Source organism: Lepidochelys olivacea (genome assembly GCF_965140295.1).
Source record: "Lepidochelys olivacea isolate rLepOli2 genome assembly, chromosome: 24".
Classification (NCBI taxonomy): Eukaryota; Metazoa; Chordata; order Testudines; family Cheloniidae; genus Lepidochelys; species Lepidochelys olivacea.
This window is the reverse complement of record NC_140434.1, coordinates 8,395,915-8,415,453: the sequence shown is the minus strand read 5'-3', so window position 1 is coordinate 8,415,453 and position 19,539 is coordinate 8,395,915. Positions and strand designations below refer to the sequence as shown.

Sequence of the window (19,539 nt, the reverse complement as noted above, 5' to 3'; positions counted from 1 at the left end):
CACCCAGTTTCAAACCGAATTTGCTGAAGCAGAAGGAAGTCCGGTAACTTAGATGTGAATGTGTTTGGTTTTATGTGCTAGGCTTTGAGCCAAGGGGTCCTGATTCCTAGCCCTGTTCTCACAATCTGTATGTTAACAGCTTTCTTATACAGCTGCAGGAGTGCCCTAAATCCTTGTGCCTTGTGTTATGTTGCTAATTGTGCAATATAGGCTGAGATAGTACAAACTGTTCCCGCTGGCTTGGATTGCAGGAGCATTTTAGATTTTTAAAGAAAGCACTTCTAAAATATCTCTGACACAGCAGACTAGATTGGCATGCAGATCTTGATCCTGGATCATCAACGTTTTGTGGTTCATTCTTGTGTCCTGTGCAGCAGCCTCAATCACAAAATTACCACTTGATGCCACCAAGTTGACAGTTGCTTTACCAGAGATACCTGGCACTGAGATGACAGGGCAGGATCCCAGGGCATTGGCAGATTTGTGTGTGGGGAGCCCGGGACTGCAATCATAGAATCATAGAATATCAGGGTTGGAAGGGACCTCAGGAGGTCATCTAGTCCAACCCCCTGCTCAAAGCAGGACCAATCCCCAACTAAATCATCCCAGCCAGGGCTTTGTCAAGCCTGACATTAAAAACCTCTAAGGAAGGAGATTCCACCACCTCCCTAGGTTTCCATTCCAGTGTTTCACCACCCTCCTAGTGAAAAAGTTTTTCCTAATATCCAACCTAAACCTCCCCCACTGCAACTTGAGACCATTACTCCTTGTTCTGTCATCTGCTACCACTGAGAACAGTCTAGATCCATTCTCTTTGGAACCCCCTTTCAGGTAGTTGAAAGCAGCTATCAAATCCCCCCTCATTCTTCTCTTTCGCAGACTAAACAATCCCAGTTCCCTCAGCCTCTCCTCATAAGCCATGTGTTCCAGTCCCCTAATCATTTTTGTTGCCCTCGGCTGGATGCTTTCCAATTTATCCACATCCTTCTTGTAGTGCGGGGCCCAAAACTGGACACAGTACTCTAGGTGAGGCCTCACCAATGTTGAATATATGGGAACGATCCCGTCCCTCGATCTGCTGGCAATGCCCCTACGTATACATCCCAAAATACCATTGGCCTTCTTGGCAACGAGGACACACTGTCGACTCATATCCAGCTTCTCATCCACTGTCACCCCTCGGTCCTTTTCTGCAGAACGGCTGCCTAGAAGAGCATGCTGCAGGACAGGATTGAAATGTATTGGCAGAGCTGTGTAGGGAGCCCAGACAGGAATGTCAGGCATGCTGGAGTTCAGAATTGGGGTGTATTGGCAAAGCTTCACACAGGAAGTTTTCACACTGCGTGATTCTAACCAGTGCTATATAAGAGCTGCGTATTAATAATAGTTATTCCTTATTTTTATGAGTGCCATGCTTTTCAAACTATTGAAAATTGAAATGCTCTAGTTAACCTTCATGGCGGGTGCACTGGTAAAACTCATTCTGAATAGCCACAGTTCTGTATATACCATACACACTCCATTTAGTTTCTCTGCAAACAACTGAGCTCTATCTGTGATAGTGCAAGGACAATGTTCCTACCTGAATGTGGGCTGAAAAGCCACTCAGGTGGGTTATGCTGGCTCACACTGTGTTCTTCTCCCTCGTTGTTTAGCAAGGTGTTTTTTTCAATACAGTAAACTCACAACAAAGGCATGCTGCCTGTGGTACCAATCATCCCGAGCTGGTATTGAATAGCTTGAAGGCAGCTCCTTTGTCACTGACTGCTCTACGGGTCTTTGTTCTGGTTCTGATGGCAGACTGCCCAGATAGTGTGAGATCCTCCTGTTGCTTGGGAGAATCTTAAAGCAGCTTCAGTGTGTGCGAGAAAATGTACTGTTCTGAAGCGCTCGATGATAGATCATAAGAATTGTAGCCCCGCTGGATTCCATGTTATCCACTCCCATAGGCCAAAGCAAGACTCTTCCCTGCATTGTTTTCTCCTGTGGTTTGAATGCCCCAATGCCCAGGCCAGAGAACCAAAATCGAAGGCTTGAGCAGGATACATCCCTGTACTCTTCAACGAAGAGTGAAAACAAACTGTGACGGTCTGACAAATGTGGTCTTTCTTCGCCAAGCGTGGCTGCTTTCAGCTGAAGTCCTGCATTACACAGCTGCTTTCCACACACACTTGAGGTACAGCCCCTGGACAGCAGCGTTCCCCAGACAGCAGGTCAAGCGAGTGGATTCTGGTTTCATACAAATTCCTGATTTCTGGGGTGCCTGTGTGTTGACCTGAGCCTGCAAATGACTAGCCTAGTAAAGCTCTGACATTGTGAAGGCAAAAGTCAGATGGGGGAAGGATCTTGGAAAAAGCAGAGCTGGGGTCTTGACCCCATCTGCTCCATGGGGACCTGCTCACTCACTCGCCTTTGCATTGTGTTAGCCGAGGCAGTGTAACTTCCTTGAGGTACAGCTATTCATGTGTGTTGCGGTATTGCCTAGGCGCCCCAGTCATGGGCCTGCAACTCATTGTGCTAGGTGCTGTACAAACACAGATCAAAAGGATGGTTCTTGCCCCAAAGAGCTCAGCCTACTCTTCCCATACATCTTGCAGTGCGTAAACTGGCGCCCAATGAATTCCCACACAAGCTCTACGTACAGAACTACACTTCGGCGGTGCCGGGGACTTGTCTGACTATCAGGAAATGGCTCTTCACTACAGAAGAGGAAGCCCTTCTGAATGACAATGACCTCGCAGTTACCTACTTCTTCCACCAGGTGGGTGCATGTGAATTCCTTGCCTCGGAATGCTGAACTAACTTTACCACAGGCCATTTAAACCAGCTCCCACTCGTGTTGCTGTAGCGATTTTGAATTCCAAGACATTGAATGCCTCAGCGCCATGAAGAGCTTGGGGTGGGGAAGGCCCCATCCTATGTACATCACTGTTGTGTAAGAAATGGAAATTGATGGTTGAGTGATTTGCCCACTGTCGCCCAGTGACTCCGTGGCAGGTTCATAAACAGAGTACAGGATCCTGCTGCTACTCATCACTGGCTCAGGCCCTCAAAGAGCAAACAGAAGAACTCAGGAGTTCAGACTCCGTCTCCTGCACTAGCCACCAGATACGCTAGGACCCCTGAGTTCTTGTCTCTGCTCTCACTGACTCATTGTCTCGTTTGGCAAGTCACTTCACCTGTTTTCCTTCATTTACTCCTCTGTAAAACCAGCGTGTCACCTACTGCCCAAGGGTGCTGTGCACTGAATGCATATTTGTAAAGCACATGACTATCCTGTAGAAGTGCCAGGTGAAAGTACTTCATTTCAGACCAGTGAAGAAATCCCTTAATAGTCTGTTGAAGACTCAACTTTGCTCAGTTTCCTTCCCCCTTTTTTCGTTTAGGCTGTGGATGATGTAAAGAAAGGTTGCATCAAAGCCGAGGAAAAGTCCTACCAGTTACAGAAGCTGTCTGAGCAGAAAAAGATGGTTATGGTATGTTTATTTTCTCATTACTTGGAAATGGCTGTTTCCTCTGGCAAATGAAGCCAGATGCATTGGCCCTGGACTGTGCCTTTCCAGTCTGCAGTGAAGCTATAAAAGTACCACTTTCCAAGGGAAGCTGTGTTTGGAAGAGCACTGTGGGTGTATTTTGACTTGCGTTGGTTGAATACACAAGGGAATGCAAGGTTATCACGGTGCTGACTGGTAAGCGAGACTCCCAAAACACTCGGTGAGTTAGTTTGTATGGAGCTAATGTCCATATACCAGATCATGCGTTGCGTTGAGTCAAACTCCCTTACTTGTGTGGTATGTGCTGCTGGGGCAAGACTCAATTCTTGTTTAAAAAACATTGAGCTGGTAAATCTACAGCACTTAAAGACTTTTTATAAATCACTCAGTTGGGGTCCTTTTATGGCAGCTCTTCTGCCCGTTTAGTATTTGATCATCAAAGGGCTGTTTCCATCCGGATCTGTTCTAAGAACAAGAATGGTCTGGCCAGTGGTGCGTCTCATCTCGTATCTCCTCTCTCTTTGTGGCCTGTACCAGACGTTTCAGGGGAAGGTTCTAAAACCCATTGCCAAGCACTCTGCATAGCTGGTGCTTGTGGCACTAGTGTAACTTTATTTACACACCTCTGGCTTCTGGTCTGTGCCAACGAGGCTGCGCACGAGCAAGCTGGGTGGTACCCTGCCTTGCACATCACCACACAGTGAGCTGAGCTCTGGTCCTAGCCTCCCTGTTGCTGCTGGGGCTGTCAGAGGCAGAAAATGTAGCTTCAAGGTCAGAAGAATCACTGGGCTTGTACGTGGAATAACTTACTGAATTGCTCTGGGATCACTGAGACTGAATAAACAAGGGGCCTTCCGCTGTCCTTTATGAATGGGAGCTCCATCCTGTCAGGTTTTATTTCCCTAATCACCTTTGGTGGATGCTCACAGCCTCTAGCATTGTTCCCGCCTGTAGATTGCTGGTCTCTGGTGCCAATGATCTCCCAATTTGAAATCCTCTCCCCGGTTAGTCTTTGCCAGCTCTTACTGCGCCTTGTACTCGTGGGCTGCAGGTATAATAGGCCAGGGAGGCGCTGCCTCCCCCAGGGCTGCTGCGGGCACCGGACCCCTGGTTGTGGCATTTGGCAGCGAAGTTTTTGTTTTATTATGCCCCTTGCAGGTTCCGGGGTGGCTGAGGAGGTGGTACTGTATGTGCCTCCGCAACCACCCCAGAACCTGCATGGAGCATATGAAAAGCGTCTTCTACAGACGCTTTTCCCGTGGGCGGGTTGGGTCTGGCGAGGGGAGGCACGGCAGGGTTGTGGCCAGCCCCGGGCTTCCCCAGGTGCGGAGAGGCTCGGCGTTTGGCCACCCTGGCCGGGGCTCCTATGCTCGTGGGAGGGGTTTCCAGGCTGCACCTGGCCCGGGGCTCCTCCAGGCAGGTGGAGGGGGGAGGGAGGGACTCTGGGCCTTGGCCAGTCCTGCAGGGCTCCTCCACTTGGGGCTTCGGCCAGCCCGGCTGGGGCTCCTCCAGGTGGCGTGGGAGCACTCCGGGCTTGTACGTGGCTGGCCCAGGGCTCCTCTAGCTGAGAGGGCTGGCCCCGGGCTCCTCCAGGCAGGTGAAAGGTGCTGGGGGCGCTCGAGGCTTTGGCCAGCCCGGAGCTCCTCTGCCCAGGCCTGGGGAGGCTTGGGGCTCCTGTAGCTGGGGGGTGGAGGGGCTTGCAGCTCCGGCTGTGGGGAGGGCGCAGGCGGAAGGGGCGGAGTTGGCGGCTAGCCTCCCCAGAGGTGGCTCCGCCTGCCGCCCATGCTGGTACTAGTGGGAGCCCTGTTGACCCTTTTTGACAGTAACAGCTGCCACAGATCATTGCTCTAGGAGCTTGAAATGCCTCTGTGGGGAGCTCCAGGTCATCTGCGAGGCATTCTAATCACTCCCTAATCCATGTATTTGCTTACCACAGTGAATACAAAACATCCCCCTCCCCCTGCCTGCTTCACTGCCCAGACATTCCAGTAAGCTTTGAGCCCCTACCTTCCTTTACGGGCTGTTCCGTCACTGGCTTTTCAACTACTGCAAACATCATAAATAGAGTTAAAGGGCCAATGTCAAGGTAATATAATTGGAACACTTCACCTGTGCTAATTAATAACTGTTCCTATTGCAAGAGAGTCTATAGGTCCCAGTTATGATCGGATCCCTCTTGTGCAAGGAGCTGTTCAAACTCACTGGAAGACATGGCTCTTGTCCCCAAAACCTTACATAAAACACTTCAAATCATAAAGCTAGAGGGAGAAATTAAGGTTCATATTTGGAGTACAGGATTGCAGTAAGGGGCTGGGGGGCACTGAGGGGATTTCAGAGGTTTGGGGTGATGGGGGGGCCTTTCATTTGTTAAAAGAGCCAACACATCACTTTCTTGCTTTTCTCCAGTATTTAAACATGCTGCGGACATGTGAGGGTTACAATGAGATCATCTTCCCCCACTGCTCCTGTGACTCCCGGCGAAAGGGTCATGTGATTACAGCCATCAGCATCAAGCACTTTAAACTCCATGCCTGCACAGAGGAGGGTCAGCTAGAGGTAAGCAACTCAAGGACATGGCAGGGCTTCCTGGGTCTGAGGAAGTTCAACTTTGCTGTAGGAAGAGGCAGAACACTGGTTCCCCATTCCTGGGATACTGCAGCTGCTCTAAGAGTAAAGTTGAGAGCAGGATGAGGTGGATTTTAAAACAGGGTGGTAAATGCACTGCTGTATGATTACAGGGACGGCTGCTGCTGTGTGATTACAGGGACGGCTGCTATGTTGGATTCCCACGGCAAGCTCTGCAGCGTTAGGACTCTGTATCCCCACTTCCCCTGCGTGCCATTCTGCAGCATTCCTGGAACTCCCTTGTTTTTTCATCTCTTCCCCTGCACTCTGCCCCACCCCCGGCTCCGGTTCAGATTTGCCCTGTAGCATTTCAGGAGCTAACTTGCCTCCTGACTCGGCCAACTGGAGCATGGCCCGCTCTGGACCCTGATCTCTTCTTCTGTTTAGAACCAGGTAATAGCATTTGAGTGGGACGAGATGCAGCGGTGGGACACAGACGAAGAAGGAATGGCATTCTGTTTTGAATACGCACGAGGAGAGAAGAAACCTCGATGGGTTAAAATCTTCACCCCATATGTAAGTGACCTTGTTAACTGCAAATGCACTAAGGAGAGGGACTCGCCCAGTTTTTAGAAACTGGTGTAAAATTCTCTTTGCTCTGATCTCTTGGTGTGAGAGAAGATTTGACACTCAACTTTTCCTTGCGCTGCGTAACCAGACAGCCACTAGGAGGAGCCAGAGATACAGTAAGTTCTTGCTGGCTAGAGCTGGTACCTTTGTCTTCCCCTGCTGTAAACGGAAGCGGGGTGTACAGCTTCTGACTCCTGTCCCGCTCTCTGATGGGCGGCTGTCATTTCAGAGCTGCACAGCGCTATGCTGCTGTGCTTGGCTTTATGTCAACCTAAGAGAGGGCTGCTTTATCTTTTCAGTTCAACTACATGCATGAGTGCTTCGAGCGGGTGTTCTGTGAGCTCAAGTGGAGGAAGGAGGTAAGATCCTGTAACTGCACAGAAATTGCTTAGTACATTTGTGAGTTGGCAGTAACCTTTTCCTGGCAAGCTTTCATACTCGTTCGCAATATCGGCTTACCGCCCAAACAAGGAGGGGAGTGTTTTGTAGTGTGGAGGGCTGATAGCAGGGACGCCTGGGTTCTATTCCCAACTCTGGGAGCGGGCACATGGGAGTCGCTCCGGGGTTTTATCTGCAGCTGTTGGATGGGAGTGTTGGTGAGTGACTAGAACAGGGAGCTGGGTGTCAGGACTCCTGGGGCCTGATGGTCTCGTCCTTTGCGTCACGTAACTCCTTTTGAAGAGGTGGTACTGGGCGTGTGTGGCATGGGGTAATCAAACACCCGCCTCTGCAAGTCATTGCCTGACACACCTTGGGCAAGTTACTCCCTTGCCTGAGTCTCCTGATCTGTTAAAAGGAGAGAGCAAAGCCTCCCTCTCCCAGGAGGGTTATGAGGACTGCTTAATTGTTCATCAAGAGTTTTGAGATCCTGCAGGGGAAGGCTCTGTAGAAGTGCAAAGTATCTTTTTTTTTTTTTTTTTTTTTTTTTTTCAATTATACCAAGAATCCCATGCTCAGAATCTGTCAGTCATGATGTCCTCTTGGTAAATTATTAAATTTTTAGGTGGGACTCTGGCTGGTGTTGGGGTTTCTTTCCAAGCCAAGGAGACCTTAGCAAATAAGCCCACCCCACCTGTTGCTTGTTTACTTGTTTGTATTCAGTGTTTTCTATTTCTACTGCATGCACCTCTCCATCCTCTCCTGGTCCTTAGAGGAGATGTTTGGCCGCCCCTCATCCACCTGCTAGAGTCTCCCTATCCCCATGTGACTGCTGCCTGGCTCTGTGTCCCCATGGTACAGCTTCCTGCTACAGCTAACTGCAGTGTAGCAGGGAGATGGCAGAAGAAGGTAGCTGGCAACCTGCCCTCCAGGCAGTTGACTCAGAGGAGATGATGCAGAGCTCCTCTGCTTAGGATGCCGAAGTCTGATATTAGCAATGTGCTGGGCATCATCATGTGTAGTGTCTTGAATCGCCACAAGGTGCCTGTTGGAAAACTTGTGCTGCTCTATTGTCTTGGTGATTCTCAGTCATCCCAGTACATAAAGGGAGATGGTGTCTTCCTTTTGGAGCCTTGGATATAAGCAACTGCTGGAGGCAGGATACTGCACTAAATGGGCCATTAGTCTGTTCTGTGCTGCTAAGCTCCGCTGCTTAACCCATTACCTCTGAGGATCAACTCTGTCACTTCTATCGTCTCTTGATCCTGAAGCAGGCAGCCTCTAGAAGTGACTAGCTTTGCTTATTAGAACACTGTTGGGTGCCATCTCTGAACACAAGCTTCCTGGAGCAGATGTGTATTTCTGTAAGGACTGACGTGCTGATATTTGTGTGGGCTCCTATACCCCAGAGATCTGAAGCTGGTATGTGAATATGCTCTGGCAGTCTGGATAGCTCTCATCTGTACATAACCATGCCTTTGCCACGTGCACTGCTGGATTTCCTCAGGGGCAGCATTCACTGTGGTGGCTGGCAGGATTCTTAATCACATGCAACAGCTGGGCACTATGGGTACACAGCGAGGGGGAGAAGAGGCTCTTTGGTCAGTATATACAGACTTCTAACTCCATCCGTGTTCTTTGGGTTGGCATTGGGCAGCGTTCCGTCGGGACCTCATGTTAGCCCTGGTCTACACTCGGATTTTAGGTCGAATTTAGCAGCATTAAATCGATGTAAACCTGCACCCGTCCACACGATGAAGCCCTTTATTTCGACTTAAAGGGCTCTTAAAATCGATTTCCTTACTCCACCCCTGACAAGTGGATTAGCGCTTAAATCGGCCTTGCCGGCTCGAATTTGGGGTACTGTGGACACAATTCGACGGTATTGGCCTCCGGGAGCTATCCCAGAGTGCTCCATTGTGACCGCTCTGGACAGCACTCTCAACTCAGATGCACTAGCCAGGTAGACAGGAAAAGAACCGCGAACTTTTGAATCTCATTTCCTGTTTGGCCAGCTGCAGGTGACCATGCAGAGCTCATCAGCAGAGGTAACCATGATGGAGTCCCAGAATCGCAAAAGAGCTCCAGCATGGACCGAATGGGAGGTACGGGATCTGATCGCTGTATGGGGAGAGGAATCCGTGCTATCAGAACTCCGTTCCAGTTTTCGAAATGCCAAAACCTTTGTCAAAATCTCCCAGGGCATGAAGGACAGAGGCCATAACAGGGACCCGAAGCAGTGCCGTGTGAAACTGAAGGAGCTGAGGCAAGCCTACCAGAAAAACAGAGAGGCGAACGGCCGCTCCGGGTCAGAGCCCCAAACATGCCGCTTCTGTGATGAGCGGCATGCCATTTTAGGGGGTTCAACCACCACTACCCCAGCCGTGTTGTTTGACTCCTTCAATGGAGATGGAGGCAATACGGAAGCAGGTTTTGGGGACGAAGAAGATGATGATGATGATGAGGTTGTAGATAGCTCACAGCAAGCAAGTGGAGAAACCGGTTTTCCTGACAGCCAGGAACTGTTTCTCACCCTGGACCTGGAGCCAGTACCCCCCGAACCCACCCAAGGCTGCCTCCTGGACCCAGCAGGCGGAGAAGGGACCTCTGGTGAGTGTACCTTTTAAAATACTATACATGGTTTAAAAGCAAGCATGTGAAAGGATTACTTTGCCCTGGCATTTGCGGCTCTCCTGGATGTACTCCCAAAGCCTTTGCAAAAGGTTTCTGGGGAGGGCAGCCTTATTGCGTCCTTCATGGTAGGACACTTTACCACTCCAGGCCAGTAACACGTACTCGGGAATCATTGTACAACAAAGCATTGCAGTGTATGTTTGCTGGCGTTCAAACAACATCCGTTCTTTATCTCTGTGTTATCCTCAGGAGAGTGAGATATAATTCATGGTCACCTGGTTGAAATAGAGTGCTTTTCTTCAGGGGACATTCAGAGGAGCCCATTCCTGCTGGGCTGTTTGCCTGTGGCTAAACAGAAATGTTCCCCGCTGTTAGCCACAGGGAGGGGAAAGGGTTGAGGGGGTAGCTACGCTGTGGGGGGAGGCAAAATGCGACCTTGTAACAAAAGCACATGTGCTATGTATGTAATGTTAACAGCAAGGTTTACCCTGAAAGAGTGTAGCCACTGTTTTATAAAATGTGTCTTTTTAAATACTGCTGTCCCTTTTTTTTTCTCCACCAGCTGCATGTGTTTCAATGATCACAGGATCTTCTCCTTCCCAGAAGCTAGTGAAGCTTAGAAAGAAAAAAAAATGCACTCGAGATGAAATGTTCTCTGAGCTCATGCTGTCCTCCCGCACTGACAGAGCACAGACAAATGCGTGGAGGCAAATAATGTCAGAGTGCAGGAAAGCACAAAATGACCGGGAGGAGAGGTGGCGGGCTGAAGAGAGTAAGTGGCGGGCTGAAGACAGGGCTGAAGCTCAAATGTGGCGGCAGCGTGATGAGAGGAGGCAGGATTCAATGCTGAGGCTGCTGGAGGACCAAACCGGTATGCTTCAGTGTATGGTTGAGCTGCAGCAAAGGCAGCTGGAGCACAGACTGCCACTACAGCCCCTGTGTAACCAACCGCCCTCCTCCCCAAGTTCCATAGCCTCCACACCCAGACGCCCAAGAACGCGGTGGGGAGGCCACCGGCCAACCAGCCACTCCGCCACAGAGGATTGCCCAAAAAAAAGAAGGCTGTCATTCAATAAATTTTAAAGTTGTAAACTTTTAAAGTGCTGTGTGGCATTTTCCTTCCCTCCTCCACCACCCCTCCTGGGCTACCTTGGTAGTCATCCCCCTATTTGTGTGATGAATGCATGAATGTGAAGCAACAATGACTTTATTGCCTCTGCAAGCGGTGATCGAAGGGAGGAGGGCAGGGTGGTTAGCTTACAGGGAAGTAGAGTGAACCAAGGGGCGGGGGGGTTTCATCGAGGAGAAACAAACAGAACTTTCACACCGTAGCCTGGCCAGTCATGAAACTGGTTTTCAAAGCTTCTCTGATGCGTACTGCGCTCTCCTGTGCTCTTCTAACCGCCCTGGTGTCTGGCTGCACGTAACCAGCAGCCAGGCGATTTGCCTCAACCTCCCACCCCGCCATAAACGTCTCCCCCTTATTCTCACAGATATTGTGGAGCACACAGCAAGCAGTAATAACAGTGGGAATATTGGTTTTGCTGAGGTCTAAGCGAGTCAGTAAACTGCGCCAGCGCGCCTTTAAACGTCCAAATGCACATTCTACCACCATTCTGCACTTGCTCAGCCTGTAGTTGAACAGCTCCTGACCACTGTCCAGGCTGCCTGTGTACGGCTTCATGAGCCATGGCATTAAGGGGTAGGCTGGGTCCCCAAGGATACATATAGGCATTTCAACATCCCTAACAGTTATTTTCTGGTCTGGGAATAAAGTCCCTTCCTGCAGCTTTTGAAACAGACCAGAGTTCCTGAAGATGCGAGCGTCATGTACCTTTCCCGGCCATCCCACGTTGATGTTGGTAAAACGTCCCTTGTGATCCACCAGAGCTTGCAGCACTACTGAAAAGTACCCCTTGCGGTTTATGTACTCGGCGGCTTAGTGCTCCGGTGCCAAGACAGGGATATGGGTTCCGTCTATGGCCCCACCACAGTTAGGGAATCCCATTGCAGCAAAGCCATCCACTATGACCTGCACATTTCCCGGGGTCACTACCCTTGATATCAGCAGATCTTTGATTGCGTGGGCTACTTGCATCACAGCAGCCCCAACAGTATATTTGCCCACTCCAAATTGATTCCCAACTGAGCGGTAGCTGTCTGGCGTTGCAAGCTTCCACAGGGCTATCGCCACTCGCTTCTCAACTGTGAGGGCTGCTCTCATCTTGGTATTCATGCGCCTCAGGGCAGGGGAAAGCAAGTCACAAAGTTCCATGAAAGTGCCCTTACGCATGTGAAAGTTTCGCAGCCACTGGGAATCGTCCCAGACCTGCAACACTATGCGGTCCCACCAGTCTGTGCTTGTTTCCCGAGCCAGAATCGGCGTTCCACAGCATGAACCTGCCCCATTAGCACCATGATGCATGCATTGGCAGGTCCCATGCTTTCAGAGAAATCTGTGTCCATGTCCTGATCACTCACGTGATCGCGCTGATGTCGCCTCCTCGCCCTGTATCACTCTGCCAGGTTCTGGTGCTGCATATACTGCTGGATAATGCGTGTGGTGTTTAATGTGCTCCTAATTGCCAAAGTGAGCTGAGCGGCCTTCATGCTTGCCTTGGTATGGCGTCCGCACAGAAAAAAGGCGCGGAACGATTGTCTGCCATTGCTCTGACGGGGGGAGGGGTGACTGACGACACGGCTTACAGGGTTGGCTTCAGGGAGCTAAAATCAACAAAGGGGGTGGCTTTACATCAAGGAGTATTTCAGGCAGGACTTCACGGAGGGTTCCAATAAGAAATGGTGCACCTAAATTATTGTTCTTATTGGAACAAGGAGGTTAGCCTGGCCTCTGATTGATACATGGCTAGATTTACCTCGCTGCACCTTCTCTGTGAGTGACTGCAGTGTGACCTAGAGGAATGAGTCCACTAGACGGGGGAGGAGGCAAATGAGTACAAAACAAATCTGGTCTATTTCTTGTTTTGATCCACTCCATCTATCTTTTACATCTTTGGCTGGCAGCAGACGGTGCAGAAGGACTGCATGCCATCCACATCTCATGGCTGCTCAGCAGAAGATGGTGCAGTAGGACTGCTAGCCATCCTCATCTCTTGCCTGCCCGGCAGAAGATGATGCAATAGGACTGCTAGCAATCCGTATCGCCTGCCTGCTCACCATAAGACAGTTCAATAGGACCGACTGCAGGACTAAAGAGAATGACCTGGTCAAGTCACTCCAAATTTAGTCCCTGCGCCCACGTCTGCCCAGGCGCTCCCAGCCGACGTGGCCAGGAGCACCTCGGACACAACGAGAATGGCTACCAGTTGTACTGCACCGTCTGCTGCCAGAAGGCAATGGGTTGCTGCTACTGTGTAGCAATGCCGTACTGCGTCTGCCAGCACCCAGGAGACATACAGTGACGGTTACCTGAGCGGGCTCCATGCTTGCCGTGGTATGGCGTCTGCACAGGTAACTCAGGAAAAAAGGCGCGAAACAATTGTCTGCCCTTGCTTTCGTGGAGGGAGGGAGGGAAGGGGTGCCTGATGATATGTACCCAGAACCACCTGCGACAATGTTTTAGCCCCATCAGGCATTGGGATCTCAACCCAGAATTCCAATGGGCAGCGGAGACCGCGGGAACTGTGGGCTAGCTATCCACAGTGCAACACTCCGGAAGTCGACTCTAGCCTCGGTCTTGTGGAAGCACTCCGCCGAGTTAATGCACTTATTAAATGCACTTAGAGCATTTTCTGTGGGGACACACACACTCGAATATATAAAACCGATTTCTAAAAAACCGACTTCTATAAATTCGACCTTATTCCGTAGTGTAGACATACCCTTACTGTCTTCTGCTTGGGAAATATTGATCTGCTCCAGGGGCTAAGTCCAAACGTTCACATCTCGCATCTCTTTCTGCACTTGTGTCTGAGCAGGGCTAGCAGCAGCCATGTCTGAGCGTGTGTGGTGAGCGTAGGTCGTCAGTTCCTAACAGAAAGAATAGTAGGCAGTTGAAATTCATTGCCTGGTGCTCTGGGGTGCTTATTGGAACCTCCCAAATCCCATCCCTAAATTCACCCTAAATGCACCACTACCATAGAAATAGATTTAGTCCCCTCCCACCCCATCAGTTTTTATTTATATCCTTTATATTTTTTTTTTCTTGTAAAGGTGGAGGAGGAAGCGACAGACAAGCATAACAAGAACTTCAGTAAAGACAATATGTGCAGCAAGGTAACTGGGGTGAAAGCAAACAGCATCTGGGCTCTCTGAGCCAGTCTGATTGCTGTACTGCGGACTTACTATTTACTTCCTGCTTCTCCATTCCAATTCCTGCTAGTGTAGAATAGCATTCATAATAGTGTCAGCTCGTCCTTAAAGGAACCTTGCAAAGCAAAACATTTCCTGCTGCTGTATGCTGGGGAGAGACTGCCATGCCGCTTTAAGAAATGTTCTTTGTTTCCTTACATTGAAAATATTTAGTCCTGATGGGTCCTGGACACTGGCAATCTTTGGAGGACCTGGAATGAGACTTTACCTGTGAAGCTGTCTCTACTCCCAGATGAGAAGGAAAGGGGGTCAGAAAGGAGCAGTAAAGGGGACACACATTTTTCAAAAAGAAAAGGAGGACTTGTGGCACCTTAGAGACTAACCAGTTTATTTGAGCATAAGCTTTCGTGAGCTACAGCTCACTTCATCGGATGCATACCGTGGAAACTGCAGCAGACTTTATATATACACAGAGAATATGAAACAATACCTCCTCCCACCCCACTGTCCTGCTGGTAATAGCTTATCTAAAGTGATCATCAGGTGGGCCATTTCCAGCACAAATCCAGGTTTTCTCACCCTCCACCCCCCCACACAAATTCACTCTCCTGCTGGTGATAGCCCATCCAAAGTGACAACTCTTTACACAATGTGCATGACAATCAAGTTGGGCTATTTCCTGCACAAATCCAGGTTTTCTCACATCCCCCTGGTTTCTTACAAAACCTGGATTTGTGCAGGAAATAGCCCAACTTGATTGTCATGCACATTGTGTAAAGAGTTGTCACTTTGGATGGGCTATCACCAGCAGGAGAGTGAATTTGTGTGGGGGGGTGGAGGGTGAGAAAACCTGGATTTGTGCTGGAAATGGCCCACCTGATGATCACTTTAGATAAGCTATTACCAGCAGGACAGTGGGGTGGGAGGAGATATTGTTTCATATTCTCTGTGTATATATAAAGTCTGCTGCAGTTTCCACGGTATGCATCCGATGAAGTGAGCTGTAGCTCACGAAAGCTTATGCTCAAATAAATTGGTTAGTCTCTTAAGGTGCCACAAGTCCTCCTTTTCTTTTTGCGAATACAGACTAACACGGCTGTTACTCTGAAACACATTTTTCAGTTTCTTTAAAGGACCAAAGACTAATCCTGGCAGCTGTATGCCAACTTTTACCATGGTAGTGCTGGAGGGGCGTTCTGGTACCACTTGATTGGCAGGTCCTGATCTCTTTTCCATCTCAGTAATCAAGGGGTTAATTGAATAATGGGGTGGGAAAACATCTTGTGTAGCTGAATCTTTTAAGTAAAGCCGCCCTGCTGTTGTCTAAGCAGTTACGCTGAAGCGTTTCTCACTGATTCTACAGATTTTAGCCTCAAATTTTGCCCTCAGATGCCCCCAAGAAGTTTCCATTGCCTGACTGGGGTTTTCTATCTTAAGCCTAATCTATGCTTAAAATTTAGACTGGCGTAGCTGGGTCAGTCCGGGATGTGAAAAGCCACACCCCCATGCGGCGTAGCTGTGCTGACCAGTGTAGACACAACTACACCAGCAGAAAAGTGCTCCTGTCAACGTAGCTAATGTCATCTGGGGAGGTGATCCTATCCATTTGTCGGCGTGTGCTGTGTCTCTGCTAGGGGCTATGCTGGTGTAGGCGCTGTAGAGTAGACGTCGTTTCAGGGTTTTATTCTGCTGCCCCCACCTTAATATACAGTCCAAGTGTACGTGACACACATGAGCCAAACCCGACACTCGTCTCATCGTGTTGCGAGAGCCTAGGCCTTTTGTTTACTGCCGGAGTCCTGAGGCCCTCCCCTCACCCATTTTCTGCTCTGCTTTAACCTCTGGCTGTGGTGCGGTCTCCAGCCTTTCCGCTGTGCCAAAGCCTCCTGCAGGGGAATCTTTGACTCCTCATCTCACCGTTGCTGCCCTAAATGCGCTCGAGGATTCCTTAGTCCGCGTTCTAAAGGAGGGTGGATGAGTTCAGTTGAGGCTCTCCAGTGAGTACCAGTTCCTGTCTAGTTGCTTTGCACTCCTCCTTCCGGGTGAGAGCCCAGCCATTTCTACTGCTGAAGTAAAGGCTGCTTGCAGCAGCTTTGAATGCACTTGACTCTGTCCCTCCCCTCCAGCTATATTTGGATGCAGCATCTGGTTCTGCATAGGCCTGTGCTGTTGACCTGCATCTCTATGTGCCAGAAATCTTGCCAAGTGAAGTCTCTGCAGACTGCTGTGGCCTATTCCATATGTGCAGGGGTAGGGGGGGACACAATGAGCAGCATGGAATTTCCATACTTGATTTATTGGCCTGTAAAAATTGCTTATGACGTTTGTCTTTGCCCACAATGCCCCTTCTGGCTCTGGAGAACTCGGATCTAGATAATTCCCCTTGCTAAGCTTCCAGATGTTCTTGCATTTGTATACGATGCCTTCCACTTAATTGCTCGTAGATCCTAAATTAAGGCACTAAGTCACTTAGACCTCCAAAGCAACACAAAAACGGCAGCTTCCCCTTTTTATTTAGCATTTAAGCAATGCCAGTGGCTGCCATTTAACGGCACTGTGGTTAGCTCAAATGGTACGCGCCGTATTCCCTGTGCTAAGCACGTGAGAATGTGAATCTCAGCCAGCATTAAATGTCAGGTTTGCCGTGGTGACCACTGGACAGCTGGAGTAGTCAGTTGCTGGCTGTAAAATGTGGTCAGTAATATGGCTAGAGAGGAGATTGCGATTCACAGTTACTCAGGGCTTAGGGTCCGTCTCCACTGCAATAAACATTTCTGAGCCTCTGCTGATTGGCTCAGGCTATGGGGCTAAAAATAGCTGAGTAGACGTTCCAGCTCTGGCTCGAGCCTGGGGTCTGAAACCTGGGGGAGGGTCCCAGAGCCCTGGCTCCAGCCCCAGCCTCTATACTGCTGTTTTTAGCTCCACAGCCCAAGCACCGTGAGCCTGAGTCAGCCGACCTGGGCTCTGAGACTCGGTGCCAGGGTTTGTCTTTGCAGTGTCATGTGCTGTTCAGGCTGTTAGATGCCCCCTTGTGACCATATGGAAGAGTAGATCAGTGGTTTAATTCAGTCACAAGGGTAACCAGCACTTAAACGCTGTGGTGATAAGCACTAAATTAGAGGAACTCTGGAGAGGGGGGAAGCAGCCTTGACTGAGGGAAGCCGTGTGTTTCCGTTCCCTCTGCCGGCTCCCAAAGCAATCCGCAGAGGAATCAATTCACTATTGAAATGCAGCCACCTCTGAGTGGGGATTGTGAGTGGACAGCCTGGGCACCAGGGCACAGTGGTTATGGGATTGGGAGGGAGGAGTTGAGACAAAGGACACCTGGGCAAAACCCTCTTGTGAGATTTTTAATGACCATTTGGCACAACCAGGAACTTTGGTTTTTAAATGCCTTGTTCAAAAGAATCAGTACAACAAACCACCCGACAGTTGGATGAATTTGCTTCAAAGAGGAGCAAAGTGTGTGCAACCTGTCTGGATTCCTCTCCTTCCCTTTCTTGGGAGTTCACCTGTTTCAGGCCAGATGCTGGTTCCCCTCCAGAGCACGGCTTCCCATGTCCACTCGCTGACAAACCTCTAGAGAGATGGGAGTATAAACCCCTCCCCTTTATAACACACTGCCATGAGACCGACTGCAGCTTCCGCAAAGGCCCCCGCCATGAATGGAAACCTCATCCTTGCTGGGGGTAGTTAAACTACAGCTGCACGCCCAGGGGGGGTCGATCTTTGCTGCCTGCCACAAGGCTGGTCCTCCAACCCTTGCTGCCAGCGATGGCAATTACTCATGGTTATTGGTGTCATCCATCAAGCCAGCTTGTGCGGCTGCTGCAGGGAGTGCAGCGGGAGCAGAGAATTGCAGCCTGCGCATCCCAAGGTGCTGGGGATTGTAGCTCCAGGTACCTGAATCAGTTCTGCACCCAGCACTGGCAAGGAATCAGTGTGTGTGTTTGGAGATCTGCCTGCTCTCAACCACCGCGCTGCTGTGTTCTTAGACAGACAAACTTAGGGTGATGGTGGGTTTGGGAAGCTGAGGGGGAGGCTGCCTCGTACGGTGGGCTAGAGCGCCAGTCGTTTCCCTCAGCAGTCCTGTCTGGGTCTCAAGTGAACAGTCGATTGCAGAGCCTCCATTTGGCCTAGCTTCACTGCCAGGCTGTGCCCAGGATTGGATTACAGGGCTGGGGAATGGAGGTCGCGAGTGGGGCGTGACGTACTGGCAGAGCTGGAATGGTCCAGGGGGCAGCAGATGAAGAATGAGGTGAACGAGGAGGGAGGGCAGGACTAGTGTAGCAGGTGGAGGAGCTGCAGGTCAGCACTGAGGAGCATTAGCGGAGCCTCATGTGACTAGCCCCAGGAGGTTTCATAGTCATAGACTGCAAGGCCAGAAGGGACCACGGTGATCATCTCGTCTGACCCCCTGTAGAACACAGGCCAGAGACTGCCCCAGAGAAATTCCTAGTGCAGAGCTGTTAGAAAAACAGCCAGTCTTGATTTAAACATGGTCACTGCCGGGGAATCCACCATGACCCTTGGGAAATTGTTCCAAAAGTTAGTTACTCTCCCTGTTAAAAACGTGCACCTTATTTCCAGTCTGCGTGTGTCTAGCTTCAACTTCCAGCCATTGGATCGTATTCGACCTTTCTCTGCTAGACGGAAGAGCCCGTTAGGAAATATTTGTTCCCCACGTAGGTACTTACAGACTGTGATCAAGTCACCCCTTAGCGTTCTTTTTTTATTAAGCTACGTAGATTGTGCTCCTTGAGTCTCTTGCTATAAGGCAGGTTTTCTAATCCTGGTAGCCCTTCACTCATGGGAGGGACTTTAGTTTAGTGATGAGACCGAGCAATGGGAAGGGGTCTAGAGTGGGGGACTGGGAATTGGAACTAAGACTCAGCGGTCTGTTCTTTGGTTTGCCGTGGACTCTTCAAGTGACGTTGGGGCAAGTCACCCTCTCTGTCCCTCAGTTTCCCCCTCTGCAAAGGAGGCTCCCTCTGTCTAACTTGCCCCGAGAGGGTTGATGATTAATGAGGCTGCAAGAGCAAACCCAGAGGCTTACTGTAAGTAATATCTTGTTTTTAATTTCCCTTTCTTCTCTTTCAGAATATCTTTCAGATGGCCAGATCACAGCAGAGGGACGCCGCCACTTAGCCCCTCCTGTCGTGAAAGAACGTAAACCCCCCCAAAATTAACACTTAAAAAAAGATTTAAAAAATTCTGTTATTGTATTAAAAGCCCTTAAACTAAATATTATTAATAACAATACCATTTGTGAATTTCATGGTTATGGAATTAAGCAACTAGGAAAAAACCAGCAGGCTTATCAGAGTAACAAGAGGGGAAAACTTTTCAACAACAGACAAAATCCACCCAAGGGTATTCTGTTTTTCTTTTTTCGTTTCACTTGGGTCCTGCATTGGAAGATGGACTGTGCTTATATTATATTTTTTACAACTGGAAATAGAAATGCCATCCATTTGCACTGTTCAGACATATATATGTATGTATGTTAAAAAAAAAAAAAAAGAAAGAAAAAAGAAAGATATATATACAGAATACCCCACGTATA

The 19,539-nt window shown here is 49.6% G+C and overlaps 1 protein-coding gene across 6 annotated transcripts in view; it reads left to right on the top strand.

Annotated features, from left to right (window-relative positions):
• Nucleotides 1–19,235, top strand: part of SNX27 (sorting nexin 27) — a 52,078-nt gene extending 32,843 nt beyond the window's left edge. The window contains exons 7-14 of one of the 6 annotated variants that reach the window (XM_084613743.1): nt 2,598–2,761; nt 3,387–3,476; nt 5,901–6,050; nt 6,507–6,635; nt 6,989–7,048; nt 9,083–9,172; nt 9,269–9,677; nt 10,264–10,801. In XM_084613743.1, coding sequence (XP_084469869.1) covers nt 2,598–2,761; nt 3,387–3,476; nt 5,901–6,050; nt 6,507–6,635; nt 6,989–7,048; nt 9,083–9,172; nt 9,269–9,677; nt 10,264–10,784 — 1,613 coding nt within the window. In that variant the 3' untranslated portion in view covers nt 10,785–10,801. Of the gene's footprint in view, nt 1–2,597; nt 2,762–3,386; nt 3,477–5,900; nt 6,051–6,506; nt 6,636–6,988; nt 7,049–9,082; nt 9,678–10,263; nt 10,802–13,874; nt 13,938–19,073 lie in introns of those variants that run through there. The other 5 variants (XM_084613744.1, XM_084613742.1, XM_084613741.1 and 2 more) reach the window with 5 other exon arrangements.
• The last annotated feature ends 304 nt before the right edge of the window (nt 19,236–19,539 follow it).